Source organism: Fopius arisanus, unplaced genomic scaffold, assembly GCF_000806365.1.
Source record: "Fopius arisanus strain USDA-PBARC FA_bdor unplaced genomic scaffold, ASM80636v1 scaffold00009, whole genome shotgun sequence".
NCBI classification, from domain to species: domain Eukaryota; kingdom Metazoa; phylum Arthropoda; class Insecta; order Hymenoptera; family Braconidae; genus Fopius; species Fopius arisanus.
Window position 1 is genome coordinate 758,156 of NW_011887748.1, and position 20,650 is coordinate 778,805.

General features: G+C 39.7%; 2 protein-coding genes across 3 annotated transcripts in view; one reads left to right on the forward strand and one right to left on the reverse strand.

Annotated features, from left to right (window-relative positions):
* Positions 1–20,650, forward strand: part of LOC105274058 (protein bric-a-brac 1) — a 208,786-nt gene that overhangs the window by 22,098 nt on the left and 166,038 nt on the right. For both annotated transcript variants that reach the window (XM_011316870.1, XM_011316872.1), the window contains exons 3-4: positions 8,637–8,800; positions 18,640–18,855. The gene's annotated coding sequence lies outside the window, so the exon portion shown is untranslated. The remainder of the gene's footprint in view (positions 1–8,636; positions 8,801–18,639; positions 18,856–20,650) is intronic.
* LOC105274059 (phosphoenolpyruvate carboxykinase [GTP]) lies at positions 10,878–15,222 on the reverse strand. The gene is made up of 6 exons (XM_011316873.1): positions 14,456–15,222; positions 13,822–14,085; positions 13,268–13,452; positions 12,813–13,207; positions 11,845–12,459; positions 10,878–11,582 (listed from the first exon to the last, which is right to left on the reverse strand). Exons 1-6 carry the CDS (start codon positions 14,731–14,733, stop codon positions 11,121–11,123), a joined length of 2,199 nt encoding a protein of 732 aa, XP_011315175.1. The 5' UTR covers positions 14,734–15,222; the 3' UTR covers positions 10,878–11,120.

Below are 20,650 nucleotides of genomic sequence, written 5' to 3' on the forward strand. Positions count from 1 at the left end.
CTCTGCGTTTTGGAATTGGAACTTGTGGATGCTGTTCCAGCGTCTAGACTTCGAGGTCGGTCGTTTGTTTAGATTCTTCTCGGGATTCATCTCGTCAGCGTTCATTTGATAGTGAAAAGTGATAGGGAATTGTGCGGTGTGAGGGCTAATGCAGATGTACGGAATTATTTAACGTTGGATACGTGGGTAAGTGGGTCCACCTGAGCGAGCAGACGAGCTAGTCCCAAGAAGAAGGTGTCTCACATGGGTGCACTCTGTTCCCTCTGCAACACGAGTCCTCACACAGATGGGGGAGACATCCGGGCAGCTGACGTACCGAATGAGACTGACTGACTGACTTCGGTTTAACCGACTCCACATCCTTCTTCGATTAAACCCGAATTACGTCCGGAATTAGTCGAGCTCCCTAGATGAGATATTTATGATACCAATTTCACTTTTCAAATTAGATCCATTCATCATTATCCTATTGAAACAATTTTTCATTAGCTATTCAATAGTTGAGGCCATTGCAATTTCACATTCCTCAAACTTATTACCTGGGTAATATTTTATTTATTCGCAAAAATAAACAACCGGAGGACGAGCGACTTGCGATTTCTATTCAAATTCAAACTTTTAATTCATAACTGAAATATTTATTTCCAAATTCTGGCATTAACTATTCAGTCCTTGAGACAGTATAATGAGAACATAAAACTAATTAACCTCAACTCAGAACTATTTCAATACCCCCATCAGTCTTAAATCAATAGCGCAATTATTTATCCGCGATATTCCAAAATTTTCTCGAGTCTCACAATCGGACATGCCCCGGTACCCTATCCAATTATCTTTAACTATTCGAAAAACAACTCGAGGGCGAGTTTTGACGGAAAAAAATAAACTGGGAAAACATTGAGGGAGAAAATACATAAAGGGGCGATGAAGAGGGGACAAAAGGGGGGTATTGGGGGTGGTGATGGCGGTAATGGGTGGAAGAGGGGTGAAGGAGGGGAAAAGGGAGGTAAAAGGGGATTTGAGGCACGCGGGATGCCCGAGAGACAGAAGGCACAGAGGGAACGGATAAGAGGAAGCGTGGGCACTGGGGTGTGACCCACCCGCGGGGTAACCAACACTGGCCCAACGTTAGATACACCAACCTTTTGGCTCTGTGTCTCACCTCTGGTCTCTCCCCATACCTCTTACTCTCTCTCTCTCTTATTTTTATTTTTTTTCTCTCCCCCTTCCCCCTCTTGCCCCTCTTTTTTTTTCCCCGCGGCTTCGTCCGGAAGTGCTCTTTATCTCTGTCGGTCTGTCCCCTCTCGTACACGCACACACCTCAACCCTTCGGAGCTTCACTCTACCCCTCCACCCCCTTCTCCTCCCATTGCCCCCCTTTCCCGGTCCCTCATTTTTACCTTCCTCTTCTCTATCACCTGCGTTGTGCGTGGAGATAGAGTCTCCGTACCACCTGCCACGCACCACCATTTTCATGTTTAAAAATCGCACTATTTTTATTTATTTATTTTATTTTTTGGTTTAATCGATGTGTAATCGATTAGCATGTTATTATTGGGGAGGTGGGGGTGCGTGCTTTATGTGGGTGAATGTCGGATTAGGGTTTTAGTTGATTGAGATATTTTTTTCGGGTTTGAATGGGCAATGGAGATGGCTTGGATTTTTTTTTGCAATGAATAATTAGGTTTGGTAATTGTCAATTATTTGATTTGAGGATCTTTCAGTTTTAGTTTGAGACGGAAAATTTTCTTCTTTTAGTCTGAGTTTTTAATAATGTGGGATTTAAGAGGAAATTCAAGATTTAATTAATAATTTATTTGTTCTTAAAGTCTCAGATTGAGTCTCGACATTTTGAGACTTGATAACCTCGACTCGATTTTTTATTTCAATTCAAGTTTCTAACAATCCGGAGTTGGAACTTAAAAATTTAATTTAATTCGAAAATTTAAAATTGAATAGCAAAGTCTCAAAATGAAATTCTATTTCTCGACATCACGAGGAGGTGGAGGCGGACTTGAACATGGGGAAGTCCGAAGGACATTCCCGAGAGGATAGACCGTCAACCGTACAGATGGAGTACGTGGATACATCCGAATAAAACTAGATAAAAAAAAAAAGTTAGAAAGAGGTGGGAGTTAATCGGATGAAGAGATCGTCAGACTGTGGATCCTCTGCCCTCTCCTCCCCCACCTCCTCTCTCACAACTGAGCTTTGCATAACACTCGACCCTGGGACTCGCGTGGTGCGAATGTTTGACCGAAATTGACATCATCAATTACAAGGTTTTCCACTGTCAACGAGTAATTCAGGTACTGCCTGGATTCACCAGTTCCCATTAGCCTCGTCCACCTGAATAAGCGATAATCCCTGAGTCCTAACGAATACGATGAATCGGATGAAGAAAAAACGAGTAATTATGCTTGGAGATGATTTCACAAGGTCATGAGATTGCGTTCCCCCTCCGTGACATCCCCTCGTGCTCTTTCTGAGGGACACAAACTCCTCTGAGAAGCGGACGTTCGGCTTGGGTTGGCCGACTACGGAGGGAAACCGTAAAAGGTGGGAAACCTCTCGGTTGCTCCCGAGTCCCAGCTTGGAATTAGCATTTACCTCTCTAGCATCTCATCTTCCATCTTCCTCTTCTTCTTTTTTTTTTAACATTTTTTTTCTCCCCGCGCTGAGTTTATTCTCGGTTCAATCTACTCCTATCCTCGGCATTCGTGCGCACTCTGGATTTACCACGAGTGCATCAACAATTCTCCAACTTCAACTCGTTATTCCACACGCGAATAATGTACTCTTCATGAGTACCACTTCGTCATTGGGTCGCAATTATTGATTGATTCAAGTATTTTTTGGAGTAAATCATCTGAAAGTCTAAGAAGTCGAGTTATTTTCCATTGATTAACAATTTCCCGAGTCCCAGTGAGTCCAACAATCAAATGAAATCAGTTCAATAGATTTTGCTCGATCAATATAAGAGATTAGAAATTGATTACCGATCTTCATAGGTAATGACAATGAATCAGTTGGATGCGGGTATTCATAAAAAATTGTCAAGTGAAACGTTAAATGCTCTCTCGATTTTCCATCGTACGCTCCACTACACTCACCTGATGCACACGGAGATACGATACGCAATTCCATTATTTTCTTCCCTGTGAATAAAAAAATGGGAGGGATAAGAGAGATATGGAAAAAAAAGAGTAGCCAGTGAAATATGTAATTTCGTGGGCTACGCCCACGTACCTTGTTCGCTCATACGTTTCGCTGGTCTCAAGTCTTTGGCTGTCGTCGTTCCTTGCCTGAATGTGCGGTAGCCATTAAGTTTGACAATGGTTCTCATTTAATCACGAAATAGTCATCAAAAAATTTGATATCGTGGTCCATCGTGTCGTCTATCTAAAAATTTTTCCAGCGGAGTCTGGCGGATCGTTCGGGGTGCCGATTCCGATCGACTCCTTCGATTATTGGAGATGATTGATCGAGCTTTGGGGACTTGGTGGATTTGAATGCAGTGATAGCCACTGGATCGATAGTTCATTTACTGGATAGTTACGAGGTACGATGACAATATGGGAAATGCTACACTCATCTGATCTGGCGAGGCAGAACGACCGTTACGTGGGATGGATTGTGCCTCTCGCTTTTTTGATCCTTTCCCTCTGAATATGACTGGCGATTTGGTCCGATTACTGGCGAAAATCGTTTCCCATTCCGTTTTTCGTGGGAGTATACTCAAATTCATCTATCCGTTCCGTTTGGCGGGTGAGGAATCGGGGGTTTAGGGGTTTTTAGGGCGAATTGACTAGAGTTTTTTCAGCGAATTTGGAAAACTCTAGGGCATATGGCCCTGAGCCTTTGATGCATTCGTTTTGGTCTCCTCGTGGAGTGAATGCACCCGAAAATAAACTTTGAGGTTGAGAACTTGATTTAAGACTTTCTGAGTCAATTTGAATTTTTTTAGAGTAGAGATCAGTCTCGAGTTGAAAATTTCGGGATTTTGTTTGAGATTTTTTGAGTTTTTAATCGAGGACTTTCCAACTTGATTCAATTTTTTTTTTGAATTAAAGAAAAGTCTCAAGTCTTAAAAATTGTCTTGAGGACCCATCCTAAGATTTTTTTTCAATCCAAAAGAATTCAAATCGATAGTTCCAGAACTTGACTCAAGTTTTTCCGACTCAATATTAATCTTCCTGAATTACAGAAAACTCTCGAATTGAGTCCCGAAAGTCCCAAGCTGCAGCTTTGAAGTTCTCAAATAAAGTTATCGCAAAGTCTTCAGAAAACCATTCAAAAATGAACATTAATATGTTTTTCGCTCTGCGATGGTCTTTTGTGGGATAATTATCTTGGGATTGGGTGGGAAAGGAGTTTAAGCATCGTTCCCTTCTTCCACTTCTTCTCTTTTCAAACCGAAAGACAACGATGCACATAACGTGGTACGTTGCTTCCGGCCAATGGCGCTTTAGGTACGGGAAGAACCGAACATTACGGTATCGGTGAACTTCCGGTCAACTGGAGGCGTCATGGATGAACGTATCGTCTCTACATCGTCAGCCCGACGTAGATAAAACCAAAAAAAAAATTTCCCGGATCAATCCGCTGGATTAAGTCGAGAATTGCCACTTGTCAATTCCCGATCCGTCCGCGGTTTCGAATTATTTTCAGTATTAATCCGAATTGTTTTGGGAATCGATTTATTTCATGTCAGATCGATCATTTGAATCAAGTTAGACTCGACTTGATTGATTCAAGTACACCAAAACAAGTTTCTTCGATCAATCCGCTAGTGGATTGACCCAAGAATTTATTTCTACTCGACTCAACTCGAAAAATCGGCTGGGATGATCTAGATTTTCGATTTAATTCAATTCTACTCTAGTTGAACCTCTGGATTAATTCGAGAAAACATTTTTTCGGGTGTATCGAATTGACCAGGAGAAAAATGCTGGGGTGAATTCCAATGAAAATTCTCTCTCCTCTAGAAACTGATTCTCATGGAAAGTTATTTAAATTAAATAGCCCATGAGTTTCTACGTCCTCTCTTTGAAGGAGACAAGAGGTGTCCTTCGAAGGGACACGAGGGTCTTCAAGAACTTCCATCCTTCCCTTCAACACAAAATTCACCTCAAAGTATAGCAATTACCGGGGATAATTGTTCGTAAGAATGAAGGAGATGCGTGAAGTAAGAAAGAATAAATACTGTGACCCCATTCGTCTCCTGCATGGGGAAAAATATTTTTTATTCTCAGGGAATTGTCTCGAATCTTTGAGAACCCAGGGATATTCCATCATTTTTCTGAAATTCTGAAATTTCTGAGATTTTTCGTTTGAGTCCAGAAAGATTTACCAATTAATTATGATGATTTTTCTTAATTATCCTGGAATAATTTAATTAAAAAATTGATTATGGCGTCGATTCTCAGATTATTCAGGGATAAAACCCTGATTATATTTATAATTAAAATTGATAATTTCCTTGTCAGGGGAAATATCAACTGAAATAACACGTCAAATCTCAGCCCAAAATACTCTGAATTTTTAATATCCGTTTAATTCAACAAATATCGATGAAAAATATAAAAAATTTCCAACCAATCCTTGACACTAAAACAATTAATATCCCCGTCAAATGATGCAGTTATCAAAAAAATTAACCCAAATGGCCGATAAAGATCGCGATACTCATCTCACGACTCTTGATTCCCTCTGTTTAATACCCAAAGCAGAAAACACGGAATACAGAACACGATGTTAAAAAAAATAGTGGATAAAAGAAGTCCAAAGGAGAAAAGAAAAGAAGATAGAAGAGTCTTGAATTGTATTGTTTTCTCGGTTCCTTTCTCGCATTAGCATAAGAATTCAGCGTGCACCTGAGTCGACTGCCGATCGATCCACCGAGTGAATCAAGACTCCAGGGCGCTCTTACACATTACATACATACATGTACACGAGTTCACATGCTAGACGAATCATACGGAATATCCGATATAAAGTTGGATGTAAGCCGCAAACCACATCCCCGACGAGGTATCGGACACACATCCGAAACGGATGACTAAGTGCAACGCTTATAGAGTCGCTAATATCGATTTTCGCGTATGTCGAGTGGACAATGTCAATTTGTCAATGATACGTTAATTTTTTATTGGTCTTGTTATCGGGGGAATTTTTTTTTTTGCCACCGGGGTGAGGGGGGGTGCTGACGAGATCTCATTTTGATGCTCGACAGCTGGCCACATCATCTTTGAGACCGGCACGCGCCTCCATGTGCAGGGAGGTATGAGGATAATAAAAATAACCAGTCACGGTCCAGCTGCTTATTTCGAGCTCCTTAGTTTATTGCGAAATTTTTGACGTTTTCCTCCGCCTTTTTTTTTTTGGCTTTTAGCGGAATTTATAACAACCTTGCGCTCGAATTTAGTGGCCGAAGTCTTGGGAATTTATAGCTTCCGAGATTTTATTCTGTCATTCCGCGAATTATTTAGATGGGGAATTTGTTTTAGAATTCATTGATAATGTCTTGGGAATTTCGAAGTTGTGAGTTTTTATTTTATCGGTGGAGGAATTATTCGTTTGAAGGATTTCCAATGGAATTTATTGACAGAGGATTCGGAATATTCTAATAATTCTATTATTAGAGGAATTCAGGTGGGAATTTCTATTTATAATTCCGCGAATTAATTATTTGGGGAATTTCTACTAGAATTCACTGTCAATGTTTTATTAATTTGTAACTGGTGAGTTTTTCTTTTATCTTCGAAGAAATTATTTATTTGGAGAATTCCCACTGGAATTTATTAACAGAGTCAGCCTATTGTAGTAATTCAATTATCAAAGGAATTCCTGGAAATTCATTCGGAATAAGCGATAAATTGAAGAACGATTTCCCCTCAAAATAAAATTCTCCCACAATTCAAAAATTCCCGAGACATTGTGACTGAAATAAAAAAAAAGAAAATCCCCCAGCTAGACAAACCCATTATTAATCGAATTTTGATTCCTCTCGCACTGACGTACAGTTACATACGGTACATGTCGTGCATTTTTTATGTAACGGAGTAGCAGGATACGCAATATATATCATACCCAGTGCATACAAGTGCGGGTGTTTTTTTTTTTTTGCTTGCGTGTGATATCTGTTGGATGGCGGATGCTCAGTCGATTGCCTCCGGAGGTTTAAAATTTGTTTCAAACCTTTGGTCCACCTCAAGCCGAGATTTCACATCCGGATGCCACAAGCTCATTCAAGGACCAAAAATCCGACTCCTCTTTCAGAGCCGTGGTGTATCAGACGGTGTAGCTTTGTTCGAGAGGACAGAATAAAAGTGGCAGGTGGTGTTGAAAAATTTTTTTTCTCTTCCCTCTTCCTTTTTTCGATCTTGCAAGGTGAATGAGAGTGCACATGGGCTGTATTGGTTTATCCCAGAGGACATACCACAGGTGGCAATACCCTTTTGTTACCAACAATTTAATTATGATCATTAAAAAATTTATGCTAAACCAGGACGTGAGACTTGTCTTCGAAATTAGGAACTAGTCCCTGAAGAATGAGGAAAATTTGGGTTTTTACTGAGTCTAGTGGATATTGTCTGGGTGTCCTCGAAGTCTCGTTTCTAATTAGAATATTTTTCGATTGATAATCAATATTCTGAGAGATGACAGACGTCTACACGAATTTCGCCGAGGAGAACTCTCATTCGTATCCCCGGGTACGTGTATGGGGACACGTACGTGTCCTGAGAACAATTGGAGATCCAGAAGGGGAATCAGTGTCTCTTCCGTGGTGGAGTTGGTTCCCCCTGAATGTTCAATCGATTGTACACCTTTTCTCCACTGATTCCTCCTGGTACCCCTCCTTCAGGGCTTCATGCAGGAGTGACATGCAATGGGAGGAGAGAAAATCCAAATGTCCATCCCGATCAAACATTCGTATCACGGATTAACGTGCGGGCACGTAACATCTTCTCTTCTTGGGATTGTTGGAGAACCACCGACACGTACCGTTTTTGTCGTCGTGTAACCAATTGATTCAAACGCGATTCTTTGTGTAGGTGCGGGTTATCGGGGAATATTGGGCTTGACTGGGAGTGTTAAGCACAGAGGCCTCTCCAATACTACACTCTAATGATTTCTTCATCGTTTATATATTATATCTGTGTCAAGTCGCTCTCAAAATTGCATTTCTTCTCCAATTTCATCGATGAAATTCCCGGATTTTTCCCTCATTTGGATTTATCCATTTCTATTTAATTGATTTAAAGTGATTATTATTCTTGGGGGACATCTATCTTACTGGAAATTTCATGAAATTGAAGACATTAAATTTTTGGGAATTTATTTATCGATTAATTACTCGATTTATTGAGAAGTCAGTAATTTTCGATTTTGAATTTCTCTGAATTCTCAATTTCAATACCAAAAATAATTAAAATAATCCCTAATTCAGTTCATATTTCAATAAATTTTAATATATATAGTAGACATACGTAAATTGATTCAGGAGTAATATTTTTTCCCAGTGTCTACCAGAGACTAACTTCCCTCCTTAACTTGCGCTTCACATTAATTTGTGCCCCTGAGTTAAGGCAGACTGCATTCTAAAAATAAATAAAATAAAATAAAAATTGCAGTGATCCTCTGGACGATGGATTTTACGCATGCGACTGGCATCGTCGACTGGGGTGGGCGAATCCAAACTTGGACACCAGGGAAAGATGATTCGGATGACCAACGACGAATATACCACTTGCAAACGAACAAGGACGTGACGCCAGGGATATTGGTGACCAATATGGTAAGCCGGATTTACTGATAATAGTCAATACACAAGTGAGAAACAATGAGTCTGGCCTTTTTGTTGCCATAAGTAGAGAGACACAACCGTAAAGAGAATTCTCTGGTGTATAAACAACTTCCAATGGTAGATCGGTGCCGAGTTGCGAGGTAATTTTTTAAAAACTTCTCTTCGATTCGATAAAAGGACAATCGATCCAGTTGAATCGATAGCTCAATCGACTCTGGACGGATGTGTTATCGCCTGGAAACGAATTTAATGAAAAGTTTTTAATAAATTGCAATCCCATCATCTCAGGTCGAAAATTACGGAGTTGATGAACAATTTATTAGAGATCATGTCGAAAGTCCTTTCATTTCGATTAAAATTCGTGTAGGCACCCACGCAATTCCTCTTTCTTTCAATCGGGGAGAAACGATTTCGTAATCGACGAGGTATCGTAACCCCGAGTACTCTCCATCGACGGTTTTCACCAATTATTTAGTTTTTTATTTTCTCCACGAAATTGAACGGGGGAGAGATCGCCTCGATGGCCATTGCCAGTTTAAAATATTGTTTCCCATTCCGTTAGCTTTCCCCCCTTCTTTCAGGACACATATAATTTCATACCGGAGGACATGCGCTTCCGCGATTGTCTTCGTACCGAGTGACATACTATTATCGCGAATGAATTTCTACGCAGGATATAGGATTTTTTTTTTATGACACAAGTTGACGCGTTGCACTCTCCCACGCATGTGTGCGAGTAATTGTTTAAAAACCCATTAAAAAAATGATTTACTCTGATTGATTGAGATTAATTGAATTCAGTTGTCAGTTATCGGTAAAAAATGGAACGAAAAAATCGGAAAATTAGCCGTGAGTGCGTGTAAATGAGAGATTCAAACGATTTTTCAACTGCGAAGAATCGCCGCCATTATGGTACCTCTTTCGTGGAATAAACGATTGCACCATCGAAGATCCACGCGAGTCGAGTTTCAATGATTGTTTTTGCGTCAAATTCAATTCAATTTCTACAAGCATTTCCATTAAACCCGAATCAATCGAGTAAATCGGTGAAAATAACTCGTCATGTAATTAATTAGAATGGACAACGCATACCGGTGATGAAAAAACGGTCTTGACTCAACGAGATCAGATGATTTTATTTATTAACGGAATGAATGCCTTGAGGATGCGTTGCACGATCATTCGAACAAAATCTTGGATTCTATTAGCGGTGAAATTATAACGGATTGACGGTAACTGGGGAGGGATTTCTCTTGAATCGTAAATACCGATCTCCATGCGAGCTTATGGACTCCATTGTAACCCACCACAATCTTGGCTTCTTCATGTGAATCGTTAAGTACTTCCCGGTGCAGCTGTGACGATAACCATTGCACATGTCACTATCCCCGCATCTTTTTTTGGTACACGTGTGTTTGCAACCTGCGGCACCCGCATCTTTCCCAATAAATTATCGGCACTCCTGTATTCGAAGACAGACTATATTCTCCATTGGAAAAATTCCCTCGAACTGACTCTTCCAATTATCTCGATCATCCGAGAAACTTCTCTTCTGTTTTGTTTGATCATTTTTATCGAGCCGATTAGTCGATTTAATTCAATCAAACCGATAATTCATATTTCGAATCCTTCGAATCCTCTTTTCTCATTCGTCAACGCCACCTGGTGCGTCGTCTCCTGGGGATTCTCATCGGAGAGTGAATTACCGATCGTCAGGAATAGTATTTACTGTCGGTACATCAGCGACACTCCATAATATTCCCTTCGTCGATAAATTGCATAGGAAAATCGGTTTCAAGTAATTAATTCTCGCTTTTACTGTTCCCTTTTTATTAATTAGTTGTAGTTATCGTTCCTTTCGTTTTTATCGAAACCATCGATCGGAAACTTCTAGATCGAATTGATCTAGTGAATATAGAAATTATTATTCGAATTCCGAATCAATGACAGAAATTGAAGGATTAATTAATTAGAGTTTATTAGAGGAACTGTTGATAGCGAATAATTTATTCTGTAGAATTTTGAGGGAAAAGGCAATTAGGACTTGGTGTTGAAATAATTAAAATACTTTTCTTGAAAGTAAGAAATGCTTGTTCTCTGCGCATAAATATCATTCACAATGGGAGTATTACAGACTCCAGTGCGGATTATCTTAATAAATATCATCATAGTCACAGTAATCGTTAAGTATCACGTATTAAAATAACATTTTCGCTATATTCTCGTTCGTATAAATGGATTTAATACTATATACAAATATACACGAAACATCTGTTTCGTTTTAACGGAATGTTCATCGTCTTGTGAGAATTTACTCGAGTTTGGATATATTTTTCTCGAGATTATTGAGCTCCTCAATGATGGCTTTGGGAATATCCCGTCCAACTTGAGCATCGAGGTAATCCCTGAGCTCCGCAGTCTCTTGCTTCCAAAAGTCTTTTGGCAGTCTGAATAACTCCTGGAGATCCACCTTCTCCTGGAGGCCGTTTAGATCCAGGGAATTGATTTTCGGGAGTAAACCGATCGGTGATTCCACTGCAATGTCCTCTCCTTCGATTCTACGAAGGATCCAATCGAGAACTCGAGAGTTCTCACCAAATCCTGGCCACAGGAATTTATTGTCCGAACCTTTTCTGAACCAGTTGACGTGGAAGATCGCTGGGAGTTTAGCGTCTTGAATTCTAGACATGCTCAGCCAGTGGTTGAGGTAATTACCGAAATTGTACCCGAAGAAGGGCCTCATCGCGAAGGGATCGTTCATTATTACTTTAGCCTGTCATCAAGAGAAATAGAATAATTAATTAATTAAAAAACGATTCCATTTTAATTACAAAATTGTCAACTCCATCGATACATTTATCTATTCAATGATTGATTATGATAGTTAGCTGGTGACAGGGAGAATTAGTTTCCTCACAAATTCATTGTAATTCCGATGAGAAATAAGGGATGGTGCCCTGGAGGGTGTGAAATCCGTTGAGCGTGTGGTTAAAAATGAGGATCGATGTACCGATCTAATGATAATTGACTCTCACCTTGTGCTCGGCAGCAGCAGTGGCTTCTGATCTCATAGTAGCTCCAATGAACACTCCGTGCTGCCAATTTCTTGCTTGATATACAAGTGGAACTCCCTGGGGCCTTCGGCCACCAAAGAGAATAGCATCAATCGGTACACCCTCTGGATTTTCCCAATCTGAATCGATTATTGGACATTGATTAGCCGGAGTGCAGAATCTTGAGTTTGGATGTGCAGCAGGTGTCTTTGAATCCCTTGACCAGGGATTTCCGTGCCAATCCGTTATTTCAACGTCATTCGATATTTCCTTCTCCATACCCTCCCAGTAGACACCACCGTCACTCGTACGTGCCACATTAGTAAACAGGGTATTCTTGAAAATAGTCTTCATCGCGTTGGGATTTGTTGATGACGATGTGCCTGGGGCAACACCGAAAAATCCATTCTCCGGATTAATTGCACGCAGTCTTCCCTTCTTGTCGAATCTCATCCAGGCGATGTCGTCACCGACGCACTCGATTTTGTAACCTGGTAGTGTTGGTTGCATCATTGCGAGATTTGTTTTTCCACAGGCACTTGGAAATGCCGCTGCGATGTAACGTTTTTTTCCTTTTGGATTTGTTATACCTAGAATCTAAAAGTATTCTTCATTACGTCACGCATGCACCGAACTGACGGAACAACTGTTTAAACCTCGATCAAAACTCTATTTGGATTCTCTTCAAGTTCTCTTACAATTCATTTCGTTTACAAGTTTCCGTCTCCAGTCGATATCTCGGAATTGGAGGACCATAGCGATTTTTTTGTATACACATTTTTTATAGAAAAAAATGAGAGCTATAAAAAAGGTATATATGAAAATATTGTTATCTTTCTTGGATTTCGAGTTTTCGGCGAAAAACAGACGGAGAAAAAATTGAAATTGTGCGCAGAATTCTGGAGAGATTTCCAGAGAGAATTCTAGAGTGAATTCTGATGGATAATTACCAGCATGTGTTCTGCTAGCCATCCCTCTCTCTTGGCAATAGTAGATCCAATCCTCAAGGCAAAACACTTCTTTCCCAGGAGTGAGTTACCTCCATATCCACTTCCATACGAGACAATCTCGTTTTTATCTGGTCTGTGCAGAATAATCGTTCTGTCGGGATCGCAAGGCCACGATGATTTTATCTTAACTTGAGAATCATTGCTCGGTACTCCAACTGAGTGCAGACACTTGACAAAGTCGTCTTTTCCGAGAGAATCGAGCACTCGTGATCCCATACGCGTCATTATTTTCATAGAGCACACGACGTAGGCTGAATCAGTGATTTCAATTCCAATTTTGGATAGTGGTGAACCTATTGGACCCATGCTGAAGGGAATAACGTACATGGTGCGACCTGTGACGAGGATAATTGCGTTACAAAGAGACAATTGATGATTCAACGAATCGTTAATACCTTTCATACAACCAGGAAAACGCTCGACAATGGCCTGGTCCATGTTCTTAGGACTTATCCAGTTACCCAGAGTGCCTTTCACACCTTCTCGGGGCGTAGGAATTGTCTCGTTTTTCGATTCAGTACTTATGAATGTACGACTCTCCACACGCGCCACATCCGCTGGATTTGTTCTTGCCAACCAACTGATATACAGAAATAACTAAATGAAATGCAATTATGTACCGATACCGTCGGGTCTTCATGTTCAAGGAAAAATCAGTCATTTATCTGCGACGAACAACAAGTTGACGTGTCCATCCATCGGGTTTTCAAGGAATATTTCACAAACTAATAGATATAGCGAATTTTTGCTTCGAACCTTTCGAGTAGAACAGAATAAGATCTACAAAAATGGTTTCTAGAAGAATTTCGGTATCTCTCGGAGATTCAGAGATATTCCTCGAAAACCGGGTGATTTCGAATATTCGGTCATTTTGGATAAATTTTGTTAATGGTTTGGAATTATTCTGGATTAATTAGACTTGGACGTATTGATTTAATTGGAAATTTACCAGTTCTCGTATTTCGAGAGACGTTCGACAGATCCTTTCTTCTCCAGCATCTTCAGTAGAAGATTATTCTCGGCGTCACTGCCGTCGCAGACGTACACCTCGTCGGGTTTGCAGAGTTTAATACATTCCTCGACATAAGCCCTGACCTTAGGTGCCAGGGGAACCGTCAATTTATTGACGATGGGCACCCCACCGATGTGATCATCAACATCTTCAATGGAGCTTGCGCTCTTTGTTGCCTGCGTCGCCATCAGGCTCGTCACCCTGAAAAAAAAACCAATAATTGTCATCCCCGGGTAATTCCTCCGGTAATTTCCATCCACAAGTGATAGCGGTTGATTAAAAACTTTCTACGACTTCTCGAATAGGTGAACGATAATTACAGACTTCTCCGAGAGTCTTGGATCATTCGAGAGTGAAAGCGAAGCCGTTGGAAGCGGTCAATGCCACGATATGGATTGACCCATTACTGACGGAGACAATTTTAAAAAGAACTCGATATAATGCACTTGGTATTTGGAGAATATCGACAACTGATGGAGACAATGGAAATGACAAAAAAGGAGTGGACGAGGTGGGATGAGACGTTTTAATGACTGCACCGGAGTAAATAAAAATATCCCGTTCTACTTACTGTGGATACAGCTTGTCAACTAGGTACGGCATTCTGGATGATTTACTGTACTTGGCAGCAACGCGATGTGTAAAAACCGAGAATCTCTGTGGTCTTGCAACAGAACCCCAAACACCGTAATCAACTGTCCTCAGGAGTCTTGTGCATCTGTTGGTATATCCACAGTTATTTCTCGAAATAATCGTGGAGAATTCTCGTAATCTCGTGGTATCCCTTAGACAACCAGTGGCACTAATGGTACCAGATTGTCTGGCAATGATCCATCCAATGTTTGGCATTTTGGCACTTGGTCTCCTCGTCTTTTATACACGTTGATCAACAATCCAGAGTCCGAGGGTCGAGGGATCCCTTCCTCCTTGTTTTTTATTTATTTATTTTTCTCTAGCTGACTTTGTCTTCCCCACCAGATAGTGACGAGCCCCTCGGTTATCGGAGAGCTGATTGGCTGGTGTTTCCAATAGCTTTGATTTCCGGTGATAAAATAAAATTTGTGGTGGGGAAGTTGATGCGTGACGCAAGCTGATGTGTTGGTTGCTCCAGTGGTGGTACCAGCTGATGAAATATATCGGCTTTTTAACCGTTTTACGCGTGTCAATCTTCCAGCCCCCTCCAGGCTCTTCTCTGATTGGTCATTCAGATGGAATTTCTTGGTTCACAGCATCTCCAGGTGGATCATATGGTGGACGCACGATTTAATGCCAACGGTGAAAACCGGACTGAACGCACTTCTCGATCGGTTCCTTTCAACACAGTCAATAAATGTAACGCTCGTCCCCCGGTTTTATACGAAACCGTTGGCCCCCCTCACTCTCTTCTATTTTTACTGGCCGTCTCGATGCATCGGCATTCCTCATTATCTTTTATTTTTGATTGTTGGGGCGAGTGGTCTAAGCAACAGTTTATCAAACATCCGGGGAATTTATTTGGATGAATTTGTTGATGAATTTTTAGGGAACCAGTGATAACGGCTGGGGGGCACTATTTATCGGGATGATGTAAGATTTGTTTGATGTTGTTGATGGGTTGAGGTGGGGACAACAATCACCCACCAATCGGAATAATTCGATTTATCCTCCAAAGTGTATCGATATCGAATGGCTGAAAATTTTGCTGCCACTTGGGCTTCAGTTTATCGATGATTCCGCTGTCATCGACTCGTTTTTCATCAGATCAGGAGGGGGAAGATAGGGTCCATGAACTTTCGAACTGGACTTGGCATTTCTTTCGTCGTTTATGCTTGAAAATTTATTTACCCCGGGGAAATGACTGATAGCTTTCAGTTAATTACTCCTTTTTCAAAGATGAATTTTCTTAATTGGATACTGATTTCGCTGGGGTTTTAGACTGGTCTAATTAGCGTGATTTTTCATTGAACATGAGATTGGAGGTCAAGGAGTGTCAATCCACCACGTGTTTTAAATAGGAACCCTTGAGATATGAGAGTCCGTAGTCCGGTTGTGGAGTCTACTGCTGATAATTACTCTGAGTTACTTGTTTAGGTGATATAAAATTAAAATCGGGAGGTTCGGTTATTTCAGTTATCGCGGAGATAACTTTGAATTTCATTTAATTTTATTACGTAATTTTTGATTGGCACCCGGGGCAAGATATTTCGGAATCATTGAGGAAAGATTTTGAGTGGTGGAAGGAAAATTACGATTCGACGATCTCGATCTCGATCAATAGTATGAAAATATCATTTTGCATTTGGTAATAATCGTACATCATTTTATTTCGATACAATATTCATTACTCTTTCTTTATCCATTCAATCAATCAATCCTCTCAATGTTTATAATTAATTATTTATAATTACTGATTGGATTGCAATTATTTGCTTTACAATTACCGGAATAATTTATTATTCATCACTGAAATAATTATCAGTTATTTATTGAAGATTCTATTCTCGATTCATTGCACAATGCGCCATAAAAACCTGTCAATATTCCTGTTTTGAATTTGCGGTTGTTTGTGTACATCTGAGACCGCTGTAGAAATAGATCATACGATCTCAATGAGTATTTACTCTCAATTCTCCATGCAATCAGCTACCACGTAATCAGCTGTGACATTGTTTATCGAATTTCATTTACATCCAGCTTAATTCTGACACGAGCTTCTATTTTATTCAATGTCTTGATTCACTTGTACCTTGATCCGATCATCCACTTGTATCGAGAATGCCCCAGAGATTAGATTGACAGATCAATCTTTGTTCCTAGCGAGCTGCGTATCACGAAAAATTGCAACCGATGATGACCTCGTTTAATTAACACGATTAATTGTGGAACTGTAGCTGGAAAAATGATCACTCTTGAGTAATTAAATCATAGCTCTCGATGGATTTTGGACTTGTACCTGTGGTGATACAATCGGAGACAATGAGGAAGGATATGATAGGAAATAAATCGGTCAGCGATTGTTCGATTTAATTGCCACGAATTAAATCGAGGAAAATTGCAACAGTCGCATTTGCATTGGTCCAACCATTGCCCAATTATTGCCTCATACTTAATAATCAGTCTTTAGAATAAAATATCTAAACAGGCGGACTCGTCGATCCAGTTCGATCCAGTTCACTTCTACCGATCTATATGAAAGTCAATTGAGTAAATTCAAATATTTATTGAGTGATAACAGTGAAAAATAAGTCCAATCGACGGTTTCAAAAACCGGCGAATTCCTCGGGAATTCCCCGGCAATTTTGGGGTATTAATTCTGAATTTTTGGTTACACTTCCATTGAGGTGATGGAATAATTTCGGTTACAGAAAATATCGTAAATAGCTAATAACCCACTCGTGTCATGGGGTGAGCCATATACAAAGGTTAAATGATTATTTCCATGTTGTAAGACAGTTTCATCGCAGGGGAGCCTCTTATCTTCTCACATGCAGAGATATTTAGCAATAACCAATAATTCTTCTGTTTTTTTATAATTCTCCCTCGAACCTCCATTGTCGAACAACGATAGTGCGATTTTTGCAATCGGTAGAAAAATAACAAAGTCGATTCCTCTGAAGATCCTAGGGGAATTATTTTCCAACAGCTTCAATCACATGAAGACCAAACAGATTTTTTAATCCGATGAAAAACAATAATCGTGATGACATGTTCAATGTTTTTCAATATCGCGAAAGAATTATTCCGCATTTTTTTTTTCTGAGAGAAATTGAATTTCGCGGGATTTTTCAGGAATTTCCGGGTTTTTAAATTGAAAGGTCGCGTGGGAGTTTTCTGTAGTGGCTTTTCTATCGAAATCGTCAGTCTATCGAGACGGAATGAATTTCGATAGATTCGAAGAGTTTCGGGAGATACCGGTTTATCGTTTATACAACAGTCGAGCCCCCAAATACGTCATATTGTCGACACGCGTAATCAAATCTCACACACTCCAATAAACCGGCGATCAATTGGGAAATTCCGTTGCTTAGATATTCGAGGAATAATTATGGGAAAGGAGGGAGATGATAATGATAGGTTTGCTGGCATTGCGCATTTTTTTGGCGGCGTGTGATAGGGAAATCGGATTTTTTTAAAAATCAACTGTTGACTTTGAACTGTTTTGAAACTAGATAGACTTCGAACCACTAGATCATTGTTTACTTTCTCAATGGGGCATCTGTGGAATAATTAGTTCATCTTATTTACAACGAATAATCGCAATATCTATATTCGTTAATTTATTAATTATTATTATTATCTATTGTCTCCCGAATTTTTTAAATTCAATTTTCCTTCATATAATTTATTTAATGCTTGAAAATTAGTAGGCGTTGTTGTGCATTGTGATTATTGTTATCATTATAGTTAATAATAATCAGAAATTATTTTTTAATTATCATAATTACAATAATAACCCGGTCAGAAGTTAATGAATTAATGCAAAGGAATTTTTTTTTATTAGTGCACATTTAATTTTTCCGTTTTAGTAAACATAAATAGATAAATCAATTAATTCAGCAATTATTCGATTGCCGCGATTGTTGAAAAATAGAAAAATGTAAATAATGCACTTTCAAAAGTTCAGAAACGATAAAAAAAAAAGATTGCTCTGCGCAGAAGATAATTAATTTCGCCGTCAGCTCAGCCAGTCAATCCTGTAATTAAAAATAATTACCATCTCCAATATTCCGTGGGAAAACTGTAAAAGAGGAATAATGTACCATTTGGTTGTTGCAGGGATTTACTTTACCGAGTGAGTCATCGATGTTTGTGGTTTTCCCTCGAGCGAACGGGTGGCGCCACAAGTTGTGATGTATACATTTGGTGGTTGTGTACTAACATTTGCTCCAGTGAAATCAACAAAATTTCGTTGGATTAAGCAGTGATTTAATAAGTGAGTGAGTGAAACCGAGGAATAACCAGGATAGGCAGCATCTTCAGGGTGAATGCAAGGTAATTTGATGATATTTTCGTAAGTTTGGGGTGAATCTCTGGGAATTGTCGACTCGGCGTTGGCCCATGGGAAATATATCACGTGAAAATGGACCAAATTCACTGGGATATCGTCCCAAATCCCTCAAATCCCCTCTCTGAATCCCGGTATTTAACCTGAGGATGAGGGACACGAGGGGTTAGAGCCCTGGAGAGGGTGGATGATGGTTTTTTTTGCCTGAAAAAGTTTGACGTACTGTTGTCGAAGTAAAACGTGCCTCAGTGGCACAATCCACAAGTGGTTGTGTCGTGCATGACGTGCAAACGCTTTCAACCAGTCGCATTAAATTTTAAGACGAATATTTATATTTTTTATTGGTATATTTCCACTCTCTCCAGCCCTGTCAGTTGATCTACACCTGCTAATCCGGAAATTTGCCTTGCGTGAGGCGAATTCAAATTCCACCCCTTTGTCGTGAGCATAAAAAAGTCAGGAATTTGTTGTCAATCAGTGCCGGTTAAAAAGTTAAATGACAACAATAATGTTTTTGGCTCCATTTTAATGATTCTTCGTCATTCCAAGAGATGTCGCGAAGCACTCGCGAGTCTTGAAGAAAAAAAATTCAATCTGCTTTATCGTATTTGAAAAATTATTGGGAATATCGCCATTGGGGTGGGTAAATAAATTTTGGTAAAGTTGAAAAAGTTGGTGGGGAGTCGTTGGCAGGGAATAACGTACATTAGGGCATTTGGAAATAGTAATTTAATGGATGATTTCTGGGAGGTGAGGAACACTTGGCTGCGGAGTTTTCTGGTGTCTTTCCAAAATCCACTTCATTTTTTAATTTTTTCTTTTTTACGGATATTTCGTTTCGTCGGTGCATTTAACTCCGGGGTTGGATCGTTTATGGAATAGGGGTTGGGCAGTTGCTGGGGTGTCAGTCGGGTGTTTTACTAGCCTTAATTTCCCGTGCTTTCGCAGCCAATATGTCGGGGCTGTAAATTTTCAACTTTCGTTGGTTCCTAGATTTAACAGGCATTTTTATTATGATTCTCTTTTTTTTTCTGCCAAACGCGGGCTTTCCGCTCTTCGCGATATTAATTTTGTAAATAACGTACGGCATTTTGCATTCAACTTTGGCCTTTTGTTTTGTTTTACGATTCGGAATGGTTTTACTGGTCATCCCCTCATTTTTTATTATTAATTTCTTTTTTCTTTTTCAACTGAACAATCGTAAATTTGACGGCCTATGGGGTAATTTATGCATAGAATTACATAGGGGGGTAAAATAGCTCGGAGGGTGAGGGGAAATTATTACGCCCAGGAAAATTGGATGGTTTTATGGGGTGGAGATACTCTTTTCGATATTCAATGGTGATGTGAGCGCGATATTAAGGTCTTAAATCTTGGAGGGTTCACTGAGGGAAAGGATTTTTTTTATTTTCAACGAGATTCACTGCATCTCGATTCTGTTTTGATGGGAATTAATGAACGTGACTATCTGTCAATCGATTCACCTTCTACTTTACCTTTAACAGCTGTTATAAAATGTCAAATTGACAACGACTCATTGAAAAATTATTCATTCTCTGTGGAACTCATAATTTCGCACTTAACATGAAGATGTTAAATTCTCGAATATTTTTCCGTCAATTCCAGAGTATCGAGGCTATTGATAATAAAAAAAAATGGATTTAAGGTCCCAATTTTTTGCAATTACCAACAATACTAAATTACTCGATTTTCCTGGGAAGAAAAATGTTTTTGAAAAGGCGAATGAAAATTCATGAGGGATTCCTTCTCTTGTTGCTGCCC

Coding starts and splice junctions, on each gene's coding strand:
- LOC105274059 (XM_011316873.1), bottom strand. CDS start 14,733: ATGCCAAACATTGGATGGATCATTGCCAGACAATCTGGTACCATTAGT. Junction 14,086..14,455: donor GTTGACAAGCTGTATCCACA/GTAAGTAGAACG, acceptor TTTTTTTTTCAG/GGTGACGAGCCTGATGGCGA. Junction 12,460..12,812: donor GGCTAGCAGAACACATGCTG/GTAATTATCCAT, acceptor GAATACTTTTAG/ATTCTAGGTATAACAAATCC.